This window comes from Hippopotamus amphibius, chromosome 5 (assembly GCF_030028045.1).
Source record: "Hippopotamus amphibius kiboko isolate mHipAmp2 chromosome 5, mHipAmp2.hap2, whole genome shotgun sequence".
NCBI lineage: Eukaryota > Metazoa > Chordata > Mammalia > Artiodactyla > Hippopotamidae > Hippopotamus > Hippopotamus amphibius.
The window spans coordinates 34,990,597-35,001,155 of NC_080190.1; the positions used below are offsets into that span (position 1 = coordinate 34,990,597).

The following is a 10,559-nucleotide window of genomic DNA, read 5'->3' on the forward strand; positions in this document are numbered from 1 at the left end:
GTTGGGACATGGGAAATCAAGTTGGAAAAGTGGGAATAGAGTCAGATGAATAATTTGGATGTGATGTGGTGTATTAGAAGGCATTGTTATAGCTACATGAGAACCAGAGTAACAATGAAAGCAGGGCCTCAGGAAGATAGTCTGGCTGTGGAGCAAGGATCTGAGTGGAAGAAAGACTCCAGAAGCAGATAACCAGGATACTGTTGTGGTGATTCAGTTGTGAGGTGATGTCTTGGACTAAGACTGCAGCAGTGGAAAGGATGAGGAAAGAAGAATTCACAAGACAATAAGAAGACAGACACTCCAGGACTTAGTAACAGATTAGCTATCGGAACAAAAGCTGCTCCAAGCTCTGAGGATCTAGAACAATAAAAGCCGCACTGGAACATAAGATTAGGACCTTTATTCCTGAGACATCAGATTTGATATGACAGTATCAGAGAGAAAGATAAACAGTTTGAAACAAGTGAATGGCTAGAGGTCAATCTCTTTAATTAATACATTTTGAAGCACCTGGATGAAAAAAGAAATAAGGTATATTAGCTAGCACATACGCTATAATCATAAAAACCAAAATATAGTTTTATTTCATATTAATTTTATTAGTAATTATAAAATAAAACCAGTTTATGAAAATAGTTTCCTTTTCAAGATATAGGAACTACAGTCTTTGCAAAATATATACACCCATGATTGTTACAATACATATCCTTGTATCTACCTTGGACATTATAAAAGTGTTTAAGAATCACACTCAGTAGAGTTGGGAGAAGAAACATTTTCTCCAACTTTGGTCATATATTGTGACATTCAAGCACTTAAACCACACTGTTGAAATAAAATGTCTCTAGTGTACAGGCCCAAAGGGATTTAACTTTCAAGGTCCCATTGGTTCTTTTATTGTGCAAGGCAAAGAACCAGGAGAGGGCTCCCTGAGAGTTCATTTACCTTAGATAGCTCAAGCAGTGGTTTACTTTCCATACTTTACCATGAAACTAAAGGAGGGATAAATAAGGCCAGAGAAACCCATCTTGGGCAGGTGTCTCCCTAGCATCCCTAACCATGGAGCATGTCTCCTATATGACAATCTCTAACCCTTACGTCCTAAAAGGCTCTAATTCTATAATTCTCTAACATACTTGCAAAATGATGCTTTTGCAACTCTGAACTCCAATACTGCAGATTAGACTAAACTTATAATGATAGCGTGACTCTCCTAAATAAACTTCATTTAGGATTTGTCTGGTGGGAAGCACTTGGGAAGATCAGCAAGCCAAAAATTTCCTCTTGGAACTACTGGAAAAGATCCTTTCTCACCAAGGCATAAACCTCAGAAGCCAAGTTCTTTCTTACTTTGGGAGAATTGTGATGAAATGGTGGTAAAGAGCCTATAATCTTTCAAGTCTGTAGGTTTAAGATAATGGATGCTAGGTCTGACACAGTAAGAGCTGGAGACCATTATAGCCTCAGCAATAAAGGGTTCACTGTGACCAAGAGCCATTTGCATGTACTCTCTACTTCCTGATTAACCTCCCAAGTTTTCCTAAATATTACATTCTCTCTTTAACTGCAGAATACTGGCACAATGAAGTTCCAGATATAAAATGTGTTGTTTGAATTCATGATGTTAGTATCACGGTGAAGCACTGACACAATATCACACTGATATACTAGAATTTAACAGTGATTTTTTTTTTTCTATTCAAGAAACTACAAAAATCAATCAACCATGGATTCACAGGTCTTTACATTTAATATATAACATGAAGCATTATATACAATTCCATAAGGGAAAAAGACTATAAAAATAAGTTTACTAGGATTACTGTATTTTAAAAAGTAATTAAAAAAAATATACTCCAAAGTCCCCTAAGTATTTGGTTTAGAAGAGAGGTATCTTAATAGGGTGAACCATAAGGAACTATGGTTTTTCTAAGTTTAAAAAGTAAAATCTCATCAATTTCTTATGGTTCAACCTAATAAAACCCTGAGAAAATTTTATTTGGCATCACACCATAAATTCAAAGAGAATTTATAGAAAATCATATTTCTAGTATAGGGAAAACACTTCAGGATAGAAATGTGCACATTGGCCATGCCAAGATTTCTTTCTTATGATTTTTAAACACCTGAAATCTTAGAAAGTTAAGAAGAATTTAGTGCAGTTTCAAAAAAACAGAGGACAAAATGATACAGTGTAGCTACAGTTGCTAATGCCACTAAAACAGAAAACTATTAGCCAAATTTGGTGATTTAAAAAGATTTCTTTAAGTTTATATTAAAATTTCAGCATTAAAGTGAAAAGGCACAAATATGGGTTAAAGAATGACAATCATTTATAAAAGCCTTGAAAATAAGGCTAATTCGTTTGTTTTATTAATACCATTAAGTAGGCACCTACTCCAAGTTTCAGCTTTGGCCTCCTAAATGGGATTCCATTTCAAATGAATTCTCAACATAACACTAATCATATAGCAGCATTATTATCAATAAGTTTCTTAGACTCTACACTGCTAATAGAGAATCTAAAATCTGCTACCTATATCCCATCAATACCAAAAATGCACTTTGAAAAATTACATATATTTATACTTAGTCATAAAAAATTGTGCAGTTTTTCTTCAACTAATGATCTGTCCTCTGACCAACACCACCCCAACAACAACAAAATAAGTGAAAACCAAAACCAAAAAATAACTGACCAAAAAAAAAAAAAAAATGCTACACCCAAGTGACTGGCTATCCTCAACTAATTAAAGACATACCATATTCAAAAATGGTACTTTAATTATAAAATTTATTAAATCAATGAAGCAAATGCAGATTTTCCAGGTGTGTATGTGTGTGGTGTGTCTGAACTGGGTGGTGGTGTACTTTAAAAAACTACACATTTCAGCAAGGACGCTTTATTTGGAACTCTGGTACCACTTACGAATGGCCGCTCCAATGCTACTGGCTACTACGCATAGAGAGCCACCCACTGTCCACCACGATGGCACATCATGAAAGAAAATAATCTGAAACATAAAAGCAAAGACCACATCCATAGTCTTCATTAATGCTACCAGCCCTGCTTTTTCTATTTGAATGGCTTTTGCGAGAAACACCTGACCTCCCAAACCGAACAGCCCAATTAGTATGAGAAATAACCTGTCCATCCCACAGCGTGGCAGACTCCATTGTCCTAATATAAAAAGGGCAATGATGCACTCGATGAGGCCAGCTACTACATAATACCAAATGCTCAACATGTAGTCCACAGATGTCCCTATTTTCCTTAGGATAACTAGAGTCACGGCAGCAAACACAGCGTGCGCGAGTGCTGCGAAAGCGCCCTTCAGGTGAAGTGAATAGTCTTTATCCGTCTCCACGACTTCGGAACCAAACAAAAACGGTGGCCTCACAATAAGGATCACTCCGGTGATTGTGAATGAGGTGAAGAGAGCGTCCCAAAGGCTACATTTTTCCTTGAGAAATATGCAAGCAATTATAGATGTAAACACTGGACAGCTAAATGAGATAACCGTGGCATCTGCGAGGGACGTTGACTGGTAGGCGTAGTACAAAAGGATCATGGCACTAGAACCAAGGATTCCTCTGGAAACGAGGAAGATTCGTTGACCTTTGGGGCCTATAAACCCAGTTCTGTAAATTCAAAGGAAGGAATGCATATTAAATGAACTTGGTATTTGTTTTCAAATTACATTTTTAAATTAAGCATTATCTTAAGATAAGTCCTAGCTATCTAAAAACAAGGAAATAGTAAATTAATAATATCTACAACTATTATACACCTTTAAAAAAGTGTTTCCTAAGTATAGCTAATGACATTAAAGTGTTCACAGTATAAGCAGTACAAGAGAAATACATGGATAGTATAATTATAATTCAACAAATATAGATATTATTTTCCCTGTGTATAGATATATGCTTGTAAAAAAGATGAAAAGGAAAATATACTGAAATGTTCATCATGGTTATATCTTAATAGGTGGACTCATAGGTAATTTTCCTTCTTTATATATATTTTCCCCAAATTTTCTATAATGAAAAAGTGTTATCTTCACAATAAATTTCATAATTTAGTTGCTCTGTATAACAAAACTTGGGAATGCGAGTATGCATTCTCAATCTTAATGAGTTTTCTATTAAAGCTGAAGCAACACTAAAATTTATTTTAGCCATTGAATATGAGACAACTTGTAACTGTTCTCCTTAGGAAAACAGTTAAAATGCACTGGAAAAGAAACTGTAGCATTCGGATAAGTACAATAAGTGCTGCTCAAATGCTTTTCAATTAAATATTTACGAAGCAGAGTACCAGGCCTGTGCTAGAGCTGGCCTTTTTAGAGCGGCATCTAGGCTTGATATAAGGACCCCTGGGTCTCTGGAGTTAGAAATGAAAGTATGGTCACCTTTGGTCCATACTTTGAGAAGCTAAGAGTTTTCCATGATAGTGAAACATAAAATGGGTCAGAACAGCTTAGTGCCAACAATTTAAGAAAATTCTTGTACATGCCTTCCTGCCAATACTTTTATTCCAAAATGGATAGAATGATTGTGTTAGCATCTGTGGTCTGTTGCCCCCCTTAGGCATTTCTGAAGTCTTATCTACCGTCATTTCCTAAAATACTGTAACTTGTCCACACCTACATGGGAATTTCTGACAATATTTTTGATCTTAGTGAGTTTTCACCTTTTTTCACCAAAGACTTGGGATAAGGAGTGAACTATTCTAAGTAAAGCTGCACTGAGTTATAGATACAAGGAAACTTTGGTAGCAAGTGACTGAAGCTTTTAATCAGGAGTCTGAGTATCTTTACCCAAAGAGAGAAAGAGCCAAACAGCCACCAGGAACCCAACAGACGCGCCTCTGAGGCGTCTAAGTACATAGGGGTGTGTGGGGTTTATAACAGTGTGGGGGAGGCATAATTTTAACCTGGGGAGGGTGTGCGTAGGGGGTCCATGTGGAAGGGGAAGTGGGGCTGGGCAGGGAGAGAACAGTGAAGGATGGGGAATACAGTTTTTGTACATGGTAGAGGACAAAGACTATCATCCCCTCCAGTTTAACAGATGAGGACACTGAACAAGAAAGGAGCTAAAAAGGCCTTTCTCAAGATCCCCTTTCCCCTTTCCCATGGCACCGTAGTGGAAAGACCTAAATATTATTACTATAACCTTCTGTCTGCCCTGGTAGGAGAGCAGCCTGTTCTACTTAAAGAAATCTCTGACACTAGGAGACACTACTATTTCCTCTCGTTTACTTTTTCTTCCAAATACTAGTTATGCCAAAGAAAAGAGGGAGGGTGGTACAAGATGGGGGGGGGGGGAACTGTACAAGGAAAGCTTTGTTCTCAAAATAGGGGGTGGTAAATAACTGAATCTCTTTCCCCTCCTTTGTTGGGCATGTGGTTTGTGCTTATGAGAGCATCTTCTGTGGGTGGATCCTTGTGACTTTTCATTAATCTGAGCCAAAGGGTGTAGGGACTGGTAAATCTATGAGAGGGATAAAGCAGATGCTGTAGAGTAGATAATTTTAAGTCAGAAGATTGACAAACATTTATTAATACCTGCTACTTTGCAGGTAAGAAATACTTACTTTCTGTATATTAAGCAAGGGATAATGATTAGCAATTGGAACAGACATCGGAATGCACTAATTTCTACAGCGTGGATGTCTTGCACTTTTTTAACAAATAAAGAGCCCACTGAGAAAAGGAACGCAGACAATAATGTGTAAAACAAGCCAAGTCCAGGACAGGGTGCTTTCTTCTCGGCTTCTGAAAAAGATTAAATTCTGGTTAGTCCTTGCTTCTAAGCGTATGTTTTATCACTTTTACTTAGAAATTGAGAAAAATGGAGCAATGTTAATGGCTAACAGGCTACAAACAGTACCTCCTAAGTACATCCATTCTCTGGACCTGAACCATTTTCCCCACCAAGAATAAAGAACCATAGACAAAGGGCAACAATTTCAACCTACATTTTTAAGATACTGTTCACCATATAAAATGGATCTCTTTGGCTCACTGAAGGCTCATCCCTCACTTGTAGTCAAAAAGAAGTAAAAAGCTTGTCAAGATGGTGAAAGAACTCTTTAAGAAATGCTTATCAAGATGGCTAGAGAAAAATGCTTCCAAGAGATATTTTATATCATCTCATCGGTGAACTCGGCTTTATGCAGAAAGTGTTCTTTTCTGGAAAACAGGTCCTAACTGTGTGATATGGCTACTTGTTGATTAGCTGAATTCCCCCACAAGCCTGTGAGCTCCTCCAGGGCTGAGATCTCAGCTGCCCTGTTCAGGCCTGGCCCATGGAAGGCCCTGAATAAATATCTGCTGAAGGAAATAATATAAGAAAACTTCATGGAAAGATGCAGAGTCTAACACCACAGGCAAAAGCATAATCTGAGAAGGCTCTCTGTATAGTTATTTTGAACAGTTAAGCAAATCTTTAAGTTTTCACAGTTTACGACTTATCTTCCATTTAGAACATAAACTCTTTGAGGCCAGGGGTTAGATTATCTATCCCTCTGACCTCAACGTGCTTAAATTAAAAAACAAACAAACAAAGAACTGCCATCTAATTCTTGGCTTGATCTGAACCAGGAAACTTCTGCTTTCTCCAGGGCATCAAGTATTCAATCCATTAATGAGAGTCTGTAGGAGCAGCCACTGCTTCTGTCTTACACAGGTGCCCAAGACAGGAGTAGAACCTGCTTTCAATCTCACCCCCGTCATTCAGAGGAGAGCAAAATGCAACAGGGTAAGCAGAGAACTCCTTAAAAGATAGGCCATACATTGAGAAATTTTTTTTTCCTTTTTGAAACTAACACAAAAACGAGGAGAGAACAGGAAGGAAACACAGTACTGGCCCTTGTTAGTTAAGAGCATAGCAGAGGTGAAGGATGTTCAAACACATGGAATTTGTAGTAAAACAAGGATTATCATTCCAATCTAGGAATTCACAATAGGTTACTCAGCCATAAAACAATATTGCACAATTGGTTTTTTTCTTTTAATGCCCTTTTTTGATAAACACAAACACCAGGTAATACATTTCAACATCCTCATGTTAATTAGATACCTTTGCCACAAGTGACAAACGATTTGCAAAGTGGGAGCAAACTATGATGATGCACAATCTCCCTGGGGGTACGCTACAGCCTGACCTTTGTAGTAAAAGATGCCATTCTGGTCAGAGGCCTCCTTTTCCTGCTCTAGGTGTACAGCTGAAGAGAATGACTTGGAGCCAGCAGTCATCATGTAACAGGTTATCCGTCATAAGTGTCAGAATCCTCCACGCTCTGTTCTATACCTATGTGCTCGGATACTGTGTAGGAACCAAACTGCACGTACCCACTCAGCCCATGAGAAGGAAGCTTTAGAAGACTTCCAAATTAAGCACCACAAAATACATGTCTTGGCTGTGGTCAGCCTTAGAGGTCCGCTTCTGAAATTTCAGAATTCAGGTCCAAATAAAATAGTTTTTCTTAAAAGAAACCCAATCCTTACATAGAACCTACACCCTCGGACAGAATAGAATGGGAAGATTAAGGACAGAAAACTTCTCCCTGGTCTATATTTCAAGGATCTTCTCCAACCTAAACTTTAAAATTTTTCTCCAGGAATATTTTAACTTAACATGATCTTTTAACTCTTTTAAAACTTTAAGTTACAAGGTCTAGCTGAACTTGATTCTTTGTGATGAGGCTTAGGACTGGTTCTCAGGCAAACCTCAGTCTCTTACAGAACAGTAATTTCAATTCTCTCTGTCAAAGGAGATGGACGAGAGAGTAGCATAATCCAAAGAGAGCATTTGCTTATGTAATATGCTTCTATGATCACATTCCACTGCAAGCATATCTAATAATTTGGTAACTCTAAATAATTCAAGTTAAGTGGCCACAGTGCAATTTCCTGAGTCAGAAGAAAACTGAAAAGTTGCTCAGTTTTTCTATCCTTTGCTTTAAACTGGTGACTCACTACCCAGGTTGAGAATCAGAATCAACTGAGGAAGTTTTAAAACTTCAATCCCACCCCTAACCTAGACCCAATGAAACAGGATCTCAGTCACTGTAAAAAGTTCCACTGGTTTCAGCGCCACTGTTACCCTGAGGAACTCACTCCATCCACAGGGATGTGAAGCACAGACTTAAGACAACTTCTTCTCTTTGCTTCAGTCTAAGACCCACACTGTCCCTCAAGAAAATAAACAGATGTCTTAGGCTAGCTGTATGCTGTCTGTGAAGGTTATTCAAGAATGTAAGAAAAATGGGTAACAGTTTCAACCTGAACTTGAAAATGAACTTTCTTAAGATAACCAGTTGGGTTAAGAGGCTAAAATGATACTATCACAAAGTTCAGTGACCACAGTACAGGGGTTTAAAGTGTTTCTATGGCAATCCCATTTTTGGAATATTATCTGGTCACCTTATAGTAACAAGTATTACTAAGTCTTATTATCAGCAACTTTCTTTGAAATTAAAAGACCCCTCAAGATTCTTAGGTGCAATTGCTTACATAGGTTTTGTCACGTGCTGCCTGAAGTGTTCTTCTTTGGTTCACAAACAGGAACCAAATCATTTAAAAGTTTGCAAGGACCAACTCAGCAGTCCATCAAAACAACATTCAGCCATAGGATGTTAAAGTGAGAAACTGACCTCTTCAAAGCTGCACATCTGGTCAACTCAGTTGAAGGTAACCCTTATGTAAATGATCAGAAGGCTGATCATTTCTCCTAGCATTTAGGACAAAAATGGAGCAAGAACCATCTCCCTGGGGTTTGTTTCTCTATAAAGTGGGTGAACTTTGTGACTCTCAAGAAACTGCACACAGAAAGAAGGGAAAACTGAGGTCAGCTAAAAGGCATAGAATCCCAGGTCATACTTAGGGGAGGCGACTCAGAGGATGAGGTGGTGCAGACTGTGTAACTTTGTCTTGAAAGAAGATCTGCCTATTTCTCTTTTCTTCAAGAAAGCTGCTGCAGGTGGGTGGTGCAGTTCAAAGAGGAATGTGCTTAGGGCTAGGAGAAAGGGCCCTGGACTGGGTCTCTAGCAAACTGGGATCCTATCCCTGATGCTGCCCGGAACTGTGGAGTGCCTCATCCGCACATGCCAAGATCTTCGGAAAAACAAAACAAACAAATAAAAAACCCTCCCAAAGCCCTCACCTTCCAGGGCCTCAATTTCATCATCTGTGGAAGGAAGACACTGAACAAGATAAAGGGTTTCTCACACGGGGTCCCTGGCTTTGGAGGGGGCTCCGTGAACCTCTTACCCATGTATGTAAGATTGTGCCTCTGTCTCATTTTGCATCGGTTGCTAAAAATTCCTTGTAACTCAAAAAGGTTAAGAACCAGTAGTCCCCTCAACTCTGCCTTCAACTTCCTCTTCGAGGAACACCGTTTACCATGGAGATCAGTTTTCTGGGTTAGCTTCCTCCCAACCTCGGCCAGCTGCGAGACCGCCTTTCTCGCAGACCCCCAACCATGGCAGGGCGTACCGAACCGTAATCTGACTCCACGATCCTGCCGGCAACACTTTAATTATAGGAACAGTTTCAGAACCCCAAATGGGTTCCAAAACCATCAGAAACTTTCTCGGGTCTTCCCGCCGACGGGGGCGCGGGGGGCTTCTGCTTTACAGCCTGCACCCTCCACCCCCAGGTGACAGCGCGAGGGTGTTCCCGAGCTCCGAGCAGGGTGGGGAGGGGGCGCGGTCCACACGGCGACCCCGGCCCGCAGCTGCGGGGACCCTCACCCGCCGGCGCCCGCCCGGTCCCCTACGGGCGAGCCCCGCACCAGGGACGGCGCCCCGCACTCACCCTGCTGCGCGCGCGAGCCGCACGGCGGGGAAGGGCACTGCCAGCACCCGCCGGGGCCGGGCGTCTCCACTACTTCAGCGGCCGCCGGCTCGCGCTTGGAGCCTGAGAGCGGGATGTCCATCAGCGGCAGCCCGGAATCCAGCCGCTTGACGGCCCCGGTGTCCTCCACGGGCGGCATCGCGCGGCCCGCGCTCTCCCCGTGGCCCGCGCTCTCCCCGCGGCCGCCGCGGCGTCTGGCGCCGGCAGCCGCGGCTCCCCGGCTCCGCTCTTCCGGCCCACGGCGGCGGCGGTGTGGCGCATGCGCGCGCGGCCCTCCGCCCCCCCTCCCCCGTCCCCCGCCCCGGGGGAATCGCGCTCGTCCTCCTCTGCCCTCTCACCTTCAGCTCCCCAAGCGGGAGGCCAGCCGCCTCCCAGGTCGGGCTGCGGCGCCCGGGGCTGGCCCGAAAGCGGCCACCCCTCTGTTGCGGTCTGGCTAGACTGGCCAGCGGCTTGGAGTCATCCTTCCCAAGGCACACTGGACCCCTTTCTGTCATTGCGAAGGGGGGCAGGGACCCCCGCCGCTCGTGTAGCCTTCTCCTGGGGCGGCCTGTCGGGAGGTTAGGCGAATGTGCATTTATTTCTCCGTGTGGCGCCCCATTCAGCACCTCTAGGACTCACCGAAGACCCTGGCCAAGCACTGTGCCTGTCTTTGAAAGATCATGGGTTTTTCCTCTGTTGTGTCTGTCGTTGCCACTT

The 10,559-nt window shown here is 41.8% G+C and overlaps 1 protein-coding gene across 1 annotated transcript; it reads right to left on the reverse strand.

Moving 5' to 3' along the window:
- Nucleotides 1-414: 414 nt before the first annotated feature.
- Nucleotides 415-10,093, reverse strand: SLC35G1 (solute carrier family 35 member G1). The gene is made up of 3 exons (XM_057737373.1): nt 9,825-10,093; nt 5,600-5,780; nt 415-3,645 (listed from the first exon to the last, which is right to left on the reverse strand). The coding sequence occupies exons 1-3, from the start codon at nt 10,000-10,002 to the stop codon at nt 2,907-2,909; spliced, it is 1,098 nt and encodes a 365-aa protein (XP_057593356.1). The 5' UTR covers nt 10,003-10,093; the 3' UTR covers nt 415-2,906.
- Nucleotides 10,094-10,559: the final 466 nt, after the last annotated feature.